Source organism: Gobio gobio, assembly GCF_949357685.1.
Source record: "Gobio gobio genome assembly, chromosome: 9".
Classification (NCBI taxonomy): domain Eukaryota; kingdom Metazoa; phylum Chordata; class Actinopteri; order Cypriniformes; family Gobionidae; genus Gobio; species Gobio gobio.
The window spans coordinates 39874346-39889426 of NC_137115.1; the positions used below are offsets into that span (position 1 = coordinate 39874346).

Below are 15081 nucleotides of genomic sequence, written 5' to 3' on the forward strand. Positions count from 1 at the left end.
CTTTGTAAAGTAATAATAAATAATCTAGCTTCTGCCAGACCGCCTTCCGTATTCAACTTATTAAAAAAAGCGTAACTGGTCGTATCTGTAATGATGTTGGACGTAGTATAAGCGTTTTGAACAGCGAGAGGCGTTACGGTTACACTTTCTTTGTTATGAATACGGAAGGTGGTCTGGTGGAAGCTAGATATTTTACTTTATAAAGTTTTAAATATGGATATATTATTCTATACAAAAACACATCACTTCGCTTCAGAAGGCTTTTAATAACCCCTTAGAGTCATGTGGATTACTTTTATAATAGATGGATGCACTTTTTTGGGCTGCCATTCACTGCCATATAATGCTTGGATTAGCCAGGAGATTTTTTTAATATAACTCTGATTGTATTTGTCTGAAAGAAGAATGTCATATACACCATTTTTGGGTGAACTTTCCCTTTAACTCTGCAGGACAGTGGCCCTCCAGGACTAGAGCTGTCTATCCCTTTTGTACACGGACAGTATGTGAGACTTAGAAAGCTATAAAGATCACAAAAGTTTGTGAAGACATATTTACGTTACCATATTTGTATATATTATCATCTCCAGTCCTCCCTTGGCACCTTTTTTTTTTTTTTTTTTTACTGTTTTATAAATGGTTTATACATACTCATTTGTATCTTTAATATTTGCAAATTGCAAGTGAATTAAATAGTGCAAGCTCTCTTGAATCTTGAATGATCAGGTTATATAATAAACATTTTAAACCTAAGATGTAACGTTTATAATCTAATTCAATTCTGAGTTTAACTAATATAAAAACAACATGTTGTTATAATTTGTTTTACGTTGTTTTGGGACTTTTATTTTGAAATTAGTTTTGTAGACAGTGGTTTCCGTTCCGGGTCAAGAGTAACCAACGTGGTGGATCCTGCAGCTCAACGTGTGCAGTACTTCTGAGTGCAAAAAGATCTGAAAGAGTAAAATACATACGAAAAGAGGGTAAGAAAAGAGTCTGACATTTTGTACTTGTATTCCGGTCTTTTCGGATCATACGGTATTAAGGCTGTGTCACCTAAATAAGTAGATGGTAAGTAAACTTACTTTAGGAAGACGATTTTAGGACATGATACGGTTAACCACCTTTCATAAAAAACTTTGCAAATGTTTATATTTAATAGTTACTTTTACAGTTATATTAATAGGCTCCTCGTATAGTTTATGAGTAACGTTACTGTGTTGACCAGTCCGCACTAATTCAACTAACGTTACATGCTCATAATATCAGATTCTTCTTTGACAAAAACAATGTTCTTATGATGTCCATAGAATTCAGATCAGCGATGGGGGAGTTTAAAGTTCACCGGGTTCGGTTCTTTGATTATATGCCCTCGGGAATCATAGCCCTGGCTTTCAACCATCATAATGAAAGGCTGGCAGTGGCGAGGATGGACGGAGCTGTGGAGATTTTCCACACTTCAGACAGATTTTTCCAAGAAAAGGTACACGTTAAGTGATGCTTTGTCGTGTTTATCTAATACGTCATCATAAGACATCTCTGTCTTAGGTTTGGGTGCCAGAGCTATGTTGATAAAAGGTTTTTGCCCCGCAAACAGTGTGTTAAAAGATGCTTAATTATGTTTGCTATGTCCTCAGATCATCCCTGGCAGAGAGCAGTGTGGGATTGAAGGCCTGACCTGGGTTGGTGAGCGTCTGTTCAGTGCAGGACTAAACGGGGAAATAACTGAGTATGATCTGACAAACCAGAGAGTGAAATACTCAATAGATGCGTATGGAGGGCCAATCTGGGCCATTACAGGCAACCAACAAGGGACACACTTGGCGGTAGGTTTGCTTTCCTTAATACAATGTGTACAGTGACCCAAATATCAGCCACACTTAAAGGGATAGTTCACCCCAAAATAAAAATGACCCCATGATTTACTCACCCTCAAGCCATCCTAGGTGTATATGACATTCTTCTTTCAGACGAATACAATCGGAATGACCGGGCTAATCCAAGCATTATACTGGCAGCCCAAAATGTGAAGGCCAAAAAAAGTTGTATCCATCCTTCATAAACATACTTCACACAGCCCCGGGGGGTTAATAAAGGCCTTCTGAAGTGAATCGATGGGTTTTTGTAAGAAAAATATCCATATTTAACACATTATAATCTGTATTCAATTTATGGAAAAGGCGTAAATGGTGCTACGTATGACGTCAGATGTAGCACAAGCCAGTCCTTCCAGAAAAACGTGGCTTTTTTTTGTGATTGTTGCGGGCAAAAATCCTTGATTATGCTGCACGTTTTCTTAAAAAATCCGATGGAAAATGCGTGATATTTGTGCAATTTTATGCGAAAAAATTGCGGGAACTTGCAAAAACTGCGGTTTGAGGAAAAAGAGAAAAAAAACACTACATCACAGAAAGTGCTGGGAATATTTAAGTTTTATTGATCTTGTTTTCATCTTGTTTTATTGAAGACCTTAATAAACACATGGCTCAAATTCACAAAACATTGAATCAAACAAGTTCTGTAGCTTTACAAAAGGAATATGCCTAATTAACCTAATATAAAAACCTAAATAACGACTTATATAGTGATGACCGATTTCAAAAAACAGCATCATGAAGATTCGAAGCGTTATGAATCAGCGAGTCGATTCATGATATGGATCGCATGTCAAACTGCTGAAATACGTCTTTGGCGATCCAAACCGCTGAATCGACTCACTGATTCATAGCGCTTCGAAGCTTCATGATGCAGTGTTTTGAAATCGGTCAAAACACCGGGAAACTGCTTTGCGCGGTCTTTCGCTGTTATTTTTGTTGGCAGATGGGAATTTGCGTGCTTCATCATGGTTTCACCGATATCTATGGTTTCACCACGAGGTTTGCAGCTTTTCGATGACGTTCACGTCGGGTAATTACGTCACTTCAAAACGTTCCCATCGCAATAGGGGGAAATGTGTGTGAAGTAAACGAACATTTTTCAACTTTCTGCTAATATATATATATGACCTTTTTGCAACCAAAATGTGGGGATTATGAAATCATGCTAGCCCCGCATATTTTGCACGCTGAAATAGGCAATTTACGCAACGAAAGTGCAGCGTATTTGAAAAAAATTATGAAAAACATGATTTTGGCTGATTATGCATTAAATCATGCGATCGCATAATCGCGTTTTTCTAGAGGGACTGACAAGCGTTTTGAACTGCGAGAGGCGTCAAACTTTCTGTGTAAGTACACAAACCCACAGATTCACTTCAGAAGGCCTTTATTAACCCCCCGGAGCCATATGGATTACTTTTATAATGGAGAGATGCACTTTTTTTTGGACTTCAAATTTTGGGCTCCCATTCATTGCCATTATAATGCTTGGATTAGCCAAGACATTTTTTAATATAACTCCAATTGTATTCGTCTGAAAGAAGAATATCATAGCTTGAGGTTGAGTAAATTATGGGATCATTTATTTTTTGGTGAACTATCCCTTTAAAATATGAATGCCACTGTATTAAATAATTTCATTACCAAAACAAGTGCTATTTCAAGTGGCAATAATCTTTGCTTCCCTAATATGACGTCTATCTGAGTGAAACGGCTACTCAAACAAGAAAAAATGTAGAGCGGGACTTGATTTTGTCCCTCGAGAATTGATTGAATGGTTGTGGTTTGCATTTGCTGTGATCTAATGTCATCAGAGATGTCAGTGCAAGATGGAGGGGAAAGTTATTTTGATTAAAGACTTTAAGGGCACATGACAGATAAATAATTTATAATATTATACTCCATTAAAAAAAATGTCATTTCATAGTGACTTTAAAGAAAAATAACCCAAGACTTTGTTCATATTTTGTGGTTTTAACGTTTATAGGTTGGTTGTGAAGACGGAACTGTGAAATTGTTTGAGGTGAATGAAGACAAAATACAGTATGAGAGAAATCTGGACAGGCAGAAAGGTGAGATAATTGGTCTTTTTTGAGAGTTGCAGATGCTTGTCATGAATGGTTACTGTATTAAAATGACGAAATATCTGAACATCTGACGACCTTATTCCATAGGCCGCATCATCTCTCTGTCCTGGCACCCATCAGGCTCCAAAATAGCAGCTGGAATGATGGATATGATCCATGTTTTCAATGTGGAGACAGGTAAACAGGATTTGTCTTTCTTCCAAAACACCTTATTGCTATCATGTAGAATGAATACATGAACTGGAGAAATGTAATGTAGTCAAGTGAGTAATTTGTTTTTTTAGGCCACTCTATACATATGATGCTGGCTGACAGAGGGATCGGGATATCCCGCAGTAAGGAGTGCATGGTGTGGAGTGTGGTCTACCTCTCAGATGGGACCATCATCACCGGAGACTCTGTGGGAATGGTCAAAATGTGGAATGATCACACTGGTACACTAATCAAAAGCCATAATGTCTCAAAATGCGACGTGCTGGCTTTATCGGTCTCTCTGGTAAGAAGATTGCTACAAGTTTGTGTGCAAATGGTACAGTGTCACATTTATGACTTTAAAAACTAGCTTTTACCATATTTTTAAGTCTCTTATGCTCACAAAGGCTGCATTTATTTGATCAAAAATACAGTAAAAAGAATATTACTCTTGTGAAATTTAATATAACTATAATTTAAAACAATAATTTTTTCATTATATTTTAAAATGCAAATTCCTGTGATTTGCAAAGCATAATTTTCAGCAGTGTTAGTGTGATATTATTCTTTAGAAATCATTCTGATTTGGTGCTCTATAAACGTTTCTATTCTCAATATTGAAAACAGTTAATATTTTATTAATATTTTAGCATTTTTTTAGGATTATTTAGTGAATAAGAAAACCGTATTTATTGAAAATACACATCTTTTACGTCTTTACTGTCGCTAAATTAATTTATTTTAAAGAAAGAGCAAAATCTTGACCCAATCTTTTGAATTGTTACAGGGCTTGACGCTTACTTTTTTCCCCAAGGGGCACCTGTGCTCTTAAAGGGTAACTAAACCCTAAACCAACTTTTTTTAGTTAATGATCTGTAATACTGGGGCTTTATTAATGCTGTTCATTGATTCGAGTAAATGTTTTGACATTTGAGTATAAAGTGTTTTAATTCTATAAAATATGGTGTAAAACCGCCAAAGTGCTGCCCTCTTAAGGTTGAACGGTGGCTACTGCAGTTGAATTTTCCTATTGGACGTTGTGGTACATCGTGACGTAGGATGGTACCTCCAACGGCTTACTATCCGCGCCCCTGACACGAGCTCACCACGCCCTCAGAAATGTTTCCCCCAATCACATGATGAGAACGACTTCACTCCAGTATGAACTGTCATATTACATGAAGTAGAAACATTATGAATGTAATTTAATTTAGTATCATTGAGGTACTATATAGTTTTTGTTAAAGTAGCACTAGGTAACTTTTCAACCGTCATAATATATTTTCAAGGCTCTTGTGATGATACATCTACTTACAATAGGTTGAATGACACGTCTGCCATAGCCTGACGGGGTCTGTATCGTTTTTTAATCGTACTTTTAAACTTACTACCCAAAACCCTAGAACAAAAAGAACTACAAAATTCGACTGCTTTACGGCATATACGTCACTTCCACCACCACCCCCACTTCCTTAAATTCGGACATGCGAGCCCAACTATCGTTTGTTTGCCGGATGTTATAGTCATGGCCGAAGCAGCACAGAAAAATAAGAAAGCAAAGGTTTTGTCGGAGGAATTAAAGGCAGGACGAGGATCAACATTGGGCAAGCGTTTGCTTGTTGGCGTGAGCTGAAGGAGGAGGGGCTACATTCTTGCAAGTAAATACATAAGACGTACAAAATCATATTTTAGGATACCTAACATGTCTGTGATATTTGTTTATTTGTCTTGCCGCAAGCTATAATGCAAATAGATTTTTCAAATTTGCAGATTCATCTATGGTAGCTTGATATTATACTACGATATATGGTTATTACCTACCACTCAAACACTGAATTGAAGTATCATATAGATTCCGTAAAACGGTAACCAATAGACTAGGCTACTATAATGACGCTGGCTTGTAAACGTGAGCATCGCAATCATTTGGTGTTTGAAAAAAAATAAAACCCATGAAATTATATTCATGACATGCTGAAACATATGCCACTGTACCTGGGATGAAGACATTTCACACGCGACGCAAGCAGAACACCTGCATGTGAACTCCTCCTGCAGTGTTCAGGGCTATCATGGTTGTCATGTCAACAAATGCACATGCGCATCCCCTGATGTAGGATGACAGAGTTTACAACAGTAGTAGAGGACAATACTGTTTCCCAACTGTAGGGGGACCCGAAGAGCAAAACCTACCTAGTGCTGCTTTAATATTTTGTATTTCATTTAATTCTGCTTTCATTTTAATTTTAGTTAAAAGTTTGACTTATTCTGCTGTGTTGTCTTTTTTGTAGTTTTTGTTATTTTTGAAAACATTTATTTTATAGTTTTTTAAAAATACATTTTTAGTTCAGTTTTAGTTTTGGTACAATCGGGTTAGTTTCAACTAAATAAAAATAAAAAAAGTTTTTTTTAATAAAATTTTTTTTTTTATGTCAGTTAACATTTATTTATTTCAAGTAAAGAGTTTTTTTTTTTAAATGTTTTTTGTTAACTAATAACACTGATACTACTAAAATCTATACATTTAATAATATGCGTCAAATAATGTTCTTAGTCTTTCCTTCCTGTGATGAGGCATCCCAGACTTAATTTAAAGTAAACTACTGTAGCTTCAATGTAAATTAAATTACATACAGTTTGTGGGGTGGAAATTGGACTCACTGCATGACTTTTATTAAATAAACAAGACCAAAATACACTGGGACTCTTATTTGTCTGTTGCACAAGCCTGTAGAACGCACAACAGCGCCACGTTCAGGCCTTGAAACGTGATGCGCTCACATTTATTTAATGAAATCATAGCCATTTGAAGTTTAATAATCACATTAGGCTGTATCACGATTAGTTTTTCCATCCCCAAAATATACGATGCCTTAAAATGATCATTAAGATGCTTGTTATACTGTTTAGATTACATGACATACTGCAAGAAAAAGTCTTATTGTACCCTCTTGAATGACAGGATGAGGACAGTCTTGTGGTCGGGACATCAGAAGGACTTGTGGTACAATTCCAGTTCATCGCTCTGGTTCTGGAAAAGAATGACAAAGATTGGGTCAGGACCAGAACATTCAGGAACCACACGCATGATATCCGAGCTGTGGCGGAGATCACAACGGCCGTGGTTTCAGGAGGTGAGTTTTTTTTTCTTAGATGATTCGAACAGAGCTGCCTTCATCACACAATCCATCATATGACTGAAGTATTTTTGTTTAAAAGAGTGTTCTCGTCTCAGGTATGGACACACAGCTGTTTGTGAGACCTTTATTAGATAAGATTAAAGAGAAGTCATCGGCCTCTGCCTTGCTCAAGATTAACTTTCCTCATGTGAGTATTGTGAAATTGTGACATGCACATTGAAAACGTGTTTGTAATTGATTCTAAATGGGAGGGACTTGTTCTGCTCTGTTTGATTGCAGAGGAGTCTGGTGTCCTGCGCTAGAAAGTCAGGCCTGATGCTTTTCCAGTACCCTGCTCATTTGGAACTCTGGAGACTAGGAGAGAGTGAAGGGCAAGGTAAAGAGGATATTCAATGTGATCCTTCATATAGACTACCCATTAGAAGTTTGGACACCTTATCATTCTTACTGTTTTCCTCATTTTAGAATGATAGTAAAGTCATCAAAAGCTATGAAGCAGCACAAATGGAACTATGGGAATTACACTATGATTCAAGGAAAAAAAGAAATACTTTTATCCAGCAAAGATGCATTGATCAAAAGTGACAGTAAAACATTTATAATGTCACAAGTGCCTTTTGAACATTTTATTTGTCAAAGAAACCTGAAAATCATTCTTTCTGTATAATTTTTGCTCATTCTTTCATGAGGTGCATTTTTATACAGTAATGGAGTTCCCATGTATACGGAAAATATTGGCACATTTTATAAAACTAATATCAAGCAAGCCTTTAGATGAAAATATTCAAATTTTTAATAATAAGAAACCAGTTTAGTTGAGCGTCTCCAGACTTTTGGCTGATAGTGTATGAAATCATTTCTAGTTGATTTTGGCATGAAATGTCAGTTTTTCCTTGGTGTTATTATCTATTGGTCTTGTTTTCAGGCGTACCAGGAAGCAGTTTACTTGTAAAAAGAAATCCGGAGAAATTGCTTCATTTGAAAGTGAAGGTACCATTCTTGCTTTGAAAATTGGTCTTTTTTATTTATTTTTTTAAAGCATTTTTAAGCCCCTAAACCTGAAGTGTACCGCCGGCGGTATCATAATAATAGGTATAATTTTATATCCACTTTGATCAACTCTTAACGAGTTTTTGTTATTTATTATGTACTGCAATGTGTCACACATCATACAGCTCAGATAGTCATGTGTTATGTCATTTGAAAGGTCTCACGGAGTAGAGCCTAATTGTTTTGAGCTTTGACTAAACTTGAGTGAGTTTTTGTAAGTTAAGCCCTGCAAGACCCATATGTAAATAATATACTGATGCGGCATTCACGTGCCGTTTTTCACTCGTATCTTCATGAAACGTAGAAAATTCCACATCGTTATTTACAGCAGATTCTCACGATTAAAAAGAGCCCAAAGTTACCATACGTCTTTTAGATCTAAAGATATTCCTCGTTGAAGTATAACACACACAAAAAAACTGCACAGACGCACATGAGCGGAGTAAAAAAATAACATTTGCTTAGACTTGGCGTTTTCGCTGGCACTTCCTTATTTTCAGCAGACTCTCACGGTTGAAAAGAGAGCACGGTCACCATAGTCCGTAACTCAGATCGAACGATATTCCCAAATAGATTTTTAACACATTATAAACCTCACAGGCGCACATAAGCTAAATAATAAACAATTGTAGCTTTAAAGTGCCGTTTATGCTTGTAACTTCATGACGCATGCTTCGATCGTTGAAAATGGCACATCAGTACGTAGTTAATGCTCCCGATTGAAATGTTGAGTCCAAAATCAACATAATCCATTGCGTCGATCACAAGATATTCCTCACAGATTTTGTGTTAATCAATACAGTTTTGAAAAATATGGCAATTCATTTTTGTCGCAGCTAGGTGGCGCCCGCCGGCGGTACACTCTGTTTTAGAGGAATAACTCAGCACTCTTTTAGAGTTGATCAAAATGGATAGATGTATTGAAAAGCTGAGATTGTAAGCTTTAAAATTATAACTATTTTGTAATATATATTATAATGTATATCATATTTTTGTCTTTTCTCAGCATTAGATTGTCTAAATGTAGTAATTTATAATTTTCTAAAAATATAAAAAGTGTTTTAACAAATGAAACATACTTTTTGACTCTCCTTGCTATCGTTTTGGAGTTATGAGTTATTTCACTCAGAAAACAACAGTTGTAAAAATGTCTTCGGGGCTTAACGGGTTAAACATTACAGTTGATTAAAATGATTTCTCAAAATATCCATATTGACTAGTCATCTGTGAGAGTATCCATCCATACTGCTGCTGAAATGAATGAAATTATTGGGCTGTGATGTTTATCTGCAGGGAGAGGATCACATCCGCTGCAGTGCCGTGTCTCCCTGTGGAGAATGGATTGCATACTCCACAACCAGCATTTTACGGCTCTACAGGCTACACTGCGACAATAACAACGTCAGCATCACCAAGGTACCATTGATTTCTGAAGAACTGCATGAAAACACATTACATAGCTTTGAAACATGGTAAAGAAATGCATAGATTCTCCTTGAATTTTGAAGAGTTGATGGCTTTAGATAAAGGTCTCATGAAAACTGATTAAATGGTAGACTGAGATTGCTTTTTCTTTCTTCTTCCTTTAGATATCCAAAATTCCAAAGTTACCCAGCTCAGCCTATCAGCTTTGCTTCTCCTCAGACTCCTCCCTTTTGTTTTCCGCCTCCACACAGTCATCAGTGCACTTGGTCTCGCTCAGCCAATCAGGTTGCAAGTTTGTGGGCACCCTTAGACCTAAGTCAGGTGAGAGGACTATATGGTTTGATCTTTCACAAATGAATGCATTCATTTGATCAAAAGTGACAGTAAAGACATTTATAATGTTACAAACTATTTTTATTTCAAATAAATGGTGTTCTTTTTAACTTTATATTCACCAGATCCTGGAAAATACATTATGGTTTCCACAAAAATATTAAGCAGCACAACTGTTTTATAAGAAATGTTTCTTGAGCATCAAATCAGCATATTAAAATGATTTCTGAAGGATCATGTGACAATGAAGACTGGCGTAATAATGCTTAATATTTGACTTTGCCATCACAGGAATTAATGGCATTTTAAAAACAGATTTCTTAAATTATAATATTTTACAATATTCTTGTTTTACTATATTTCTGATCAAATAAATGCAGCCTTGGTGAGCATAAGAGACTTAAAAAATATATTTTATTCTGACTCCAAATTGTTGAATGGAAGTGTATGTAACAAGATTATCCTCCTCTTCCAGCTTCTCATCAGCCCATTCACTTATTAGCAGCCAGCGAGGATGGCAAATGGTTGGCTTGTGCAAACAGTGACCACGAGGTTCACGTCTACAACCTGCATACACAGAAGGTGTGTTTTATGACCAGTGTTGGGGAAAGTTACTTTTATACTTCATGTTACATTATCTTGTTGCTCCCTCAAAAAGTAATGGAAAGTAATTCATTACGTTACTTTTTCTCACCTGGGTTGGGCATGCTTGTTTGTTTTATAATAACAAAAAAAGTTATGTTTTTGGCAAATGTAAAATAGCCTGGCTCCGCCCTCCTACGTACTTCCACTCAATTTTCATTTTCCTTCAGTACTCCGTCTGGGATTGCGGTATATTCTCTGGTTTTCTCCGGTCAAATTTTAACCGGTCCAATCAGCGAACAGAGGGAGAACGATGACGTTGATGTTGTGCGCTAGTTTGAGATGACATGCGTCACGACCAAACGTTAGCGATTGGGTATGGCAGATCCACTAGACTTAGACTTCAACAGAGTACCTGCCTTCAAGGAAGTTAACGCTTGTCTATGGAGAATGGCCAGACTCTCTGTACAAATGAAATGTACGAGAGTCTGGTATGACCAGACTAAATGTAAAGATTCTTTCACACCAAAAGTGAAATAAGCCTCAAGCTGAAGGAAATGCTAATTTACGCCTGTGCAATAGTGAGTGTAGCTCAAACTAACTTTTCAGCTATGCGGCCATTCTGGAATTCAACACTCTTCAGCAATAAAAACACAAAAATGAAACGCAAATGTGATGTTTATCGAAAGTCATTTTTGCTATTAGTATGGTTGAATCAGATCATCAAAGGTCTGCAGCAAAGACATGTTAAAGAAGGTTTGCGAAATATTCTGAGTTCGCATATCACTGTGTTTATTCAGTATAAGGAATACAGAATCCTCACATTTAGTCTAGAACTGCAATAGCCATCACGTTTACACAGCGCACATAACGCCTCTACACCTTTACTCCCGATTTCTCTCAACATGGGGACAGGCGGTCAATAAATGGGAAAGTGGAAGTAACTTTGTTTTCTTGTAATTTTAAAAGTAATGCATTAATTCATTAGTTACCTGAAATATGTTGCTATATTAGTGCAAGTGAAAATTGTGAAGTGACTTTATATAGTTATGTACACAGAGATTTGAACATGTAAACTCACATTTAGCCATTTTTAAAGCTTTGTCTATTAATTCTAAAGTGTGTTATATTACATATTATCTAACTAAATTCTTAATTGTTCAACTAAAATTGGGTATAATAATATAAATCATATAAAATAATTATAATAAATAATCATCATTAAAAGCCAGACAATTTTGTCATTTAAAAATGTTTTAGTATGTAGTGACTTTTAATTTGGAGCAAGAGAATCTGGGGGAGTGACAATTAATTTTTCTCATAGCTGATTGGTCCAGTTTTGGTTTGAGATCTCTTACCTAGAACATAACCTGCCCCAGAGAACATTACTTTACACAGTTATTGAACCAAACTGAATCAACACTAAACTGTTTTTAACTGAATAATGACTGGTTACTTTAGTCTTTTTAGAGCTGCTTTACAGCAGAATTGAATTCTGTTTGTATCATTGAATCCTGTTTATCACTCTAAAACTGCTTTGAAACAATCTGAATTTTATAAAGAGTTATATAAACAAAAGTGACTTGATGTATAGATATATTTGACTGAAGTTGGATGGTTAATGATGACCTTATGTTTCAGCCTCATTGCACAGTCCCTATATACAGATCTGCTGTCAGCGCCATGGGCATCCACCCAACAACAAACTGTCTGTTCATGATGCATGCAGATCAACAGGTAATTAGTGAGCTTTATGGCATCCTCCATTGACTTGTCACTTGAAGTGGCTTTGATTATATTTCTGTATTTGATTGAATCTGAATCTGATGTTTTTGTTCTCCACAGATGTTTGAGTTTTCCATACAGCAGAAACAATACACGGATTGGAGCAGATCGGTGCAGAGGGATGGCCTCCATCATGTCTGGCTGGAAAGAGACACACCATGCCTCAACGTGATGTTTAATCCCCAAAATCCTTCCCATGTCATCCTGCATGATACGTACATGCTCTGCATCATTGACCAAAGCCTGGTGAGACTGACTTACATTTAGTGGCTTTTTTTGCCACGCTTAAAATGAATGTCTGAAATTGTCTAAAACACAATTTTTCACTAAACATTTTCTTCTTTTCCTTTTCTATTTTGACATAATTATATTTTAAGAATCATTTAATCTCTTTAATTTGTTTTAGCAATTGTTGAAATTGTGTCTCTTTTATAAGGTTTTGAACTTGGAGTAGTACACTTCAAAATGAAAATGACCCCATGATTTAATCACCATCAAGCCATCCTAGGTGTATATGACTTTCTTCTTTCTGATGTACACAATCCGAGTTATATTAATAAATATCCTGATGCTTTATAATGGTAGTGACGGGGTCCATTGAGTTTGAAGCTCAAAAAAGTGCATCCATCCTTCATAAACATACTCCAAACGGCATAAAGTTAATAAAGTCCTTCCTAAGTGAATTGATGGGTGTGTGTAAGAAACATAACCATATTTAAAACTTTATAAAGTAAAATATCTAGCTTCTGCCAGGCCGCCTTCCGTATTCAGGAAGAAAGTGTAACGCTTCTCGCAGTTCAAAACTCTTGTGCTACGTCTGACGTCATTGTCGCACCAGTTACGCTTTTTCCATAAGTTGAATACAGAAGGCGGTCTGGCGGAAGCTAGATATTTTACTTTATAAAGTTTCAAATATGGATATTTTTCTTACAAAACACCATCAATTCACTTCAGAGGGACTTTATTAACCCCTCTGAGCCATGTGAAGTATTTTTATGAAGGATGGATGCACTTTTTTTGAGCTTCAAACTAAATGGACCCCGTCACTGCCATTTTATAAAGCTTGGAACCGTCAGGATATTTAATAATATAACTCCGATTGTATTCGTCTGAAAGAAGAAAGTCATATACACCTAGGATGGCTTGAGGGGGAGTAAATCATGGGGTCATTTTCATTTTAAAGTGAACTACTTCAATTTTTCTAATGCTGGAAGTTGATGGTCATCTTTTTTTACATAAATTTACAAAAATGCTTGTGTATATTCTAGCCACTGCCTTTAGGCAATATGCAATTCTACAACCAGCTGACTCTGAAGAGCCTTCCAAAGGAACAGAGGAAATTTCACAGCCATGCTTTCAAAGCCTGCAAGACCTTCAAGGTGTGTGAAGAAGCTACATGTTGTTGATGTTGTTGTTGTTATCCTTTTCCTGAAATTTTGGATGGAAAATGCATTACTTTTTATGCTTTCTGTCTTTTAGGAGATGATGTGTGTTGAGCTGATGTCAGATCAGTCTCTGGTGGTGGTCGAACGCCCCCTAAAGGACATCACCACTCAGTTGCCTGCACCCATCAAACAAAAGAAATTTGCCACTTAAAAATAAACCTCTCCTGTATGTGTGTGGCCTCAGTGAGGAAGTGTTTTATCAAGAGACTGCAATTTTTCTCCAGTTCCCCCATTGTAAAAACTGCTCAGACAGTATTAAAGAAATATTTACTGTACCTTCTGTGTTGGTCTTGTCTAGAACAGTGGTTTTCAACCTTTTCTCTCCAAGCCCCCACCCACCTTACTTTTTGCTAAAATGTCACTGCAGACATTCATTAACTTAAAAGTAGGCCTACTTACTCTACTCAGTTATACAGTAACTTGAACAAATAAGCACAAGCCAACCTACCAAACCAATAAGATGCCAAGGGACTGCATATGGGCCATTCCTGGGAATATTTCAGTCCCCTAGATTTTTTTTAAGTGGTGGTTCACCAAAATGAAACGTTAAAAGCTTTTCACAATACTTTGGTATGTCCATAATCAGAAAATATATATTTTTAATTTATTTAATTTTCTATTGTACACTAAGCATTGTGTCATGTCCCTGAGGCACTTCACTGAATTTGAATTGATATCTTATATATAAAGTTATTTTATTAAAAACACTATGAAGTTATGTCCCTCAGTCTGAACTCAACCCTGTCACACCAACCATTCTCCACCTATAATAAGTTAGACTCCGCCCATATGTGACAGCATTTACCAGAAATGTGCTGCATAATGTGGAATAATTCAGTGGTGCAGAAGATGGTTAGTAGTTTCATAGTATTATAGTCAGGGAGTGTACTGTCAATCTTAACTCAACCCCATCACATACAATTATTATTTTATTTTTTATTTTAATCCACAAGTATACAATGCACTTATTCCATTGCTGCCATACATGGTCTAGTCCCCTATACTACAAGAGAAGCAGTGGCCATTGTGCAAGAAACCTCAACCCTGTCACATATCTATATATTTCATTGTTTCAGGGTTGAAAATTTGTGACGGTTGAGTTTTTCACTTAATTTATGAATACGTTAAATAACAAAATATAACATATTCATGGTATCAGTAAAGC

At 36.3% G+C, this 15081-nt stretch overlaps 1 protein-coding gene across 2 annotated transcripts; it reads left to right on the top strand.

Moving 5' to 3' along the window:
• Positions 1-875: 875 nt before the first annotated feature.
• Positions 876-14191, top strand: utp4 (UTP4 small subunit processome component). 2 transcript variants are annotated; one of them, XM_079825548.1, is made up of 17 exons: positions 876-983; positions 1311-1483; positions 1638-1826; positions 3865-3949; positions 4052-4141; positions 4249-4460; positions 7119-7290; positions 7392-7483; positions 7576-7672; positions 8222-8286; positions 9640-9762; positions 9936-10092; positions 10580-10686; positions 12328-12423; positions 12532-12717; positions 13740-13850; positions 13951-14191. In XM_079825548.1, exons 2-17 carry the CDS (start codon positions 1325-1327, stop codon positions 14065-14067), a joined length of 2058 nt encoding a protein of 685 aa, XP_079681674.1. In that variant the 5' UTR covers positions 876-983; positions 1311-1324; the 3' UTR covers positions 14068-14191. The 2 variants fall into 2 exon arrangements, with proteins under 2 accessions (XP_079681674.1, XP_079681675.1); XM_079825549.1 differs by having other exon boundaries at positions 896-1071.
• Positions 14192-15081: the final 890 nt, after the last annotated feature.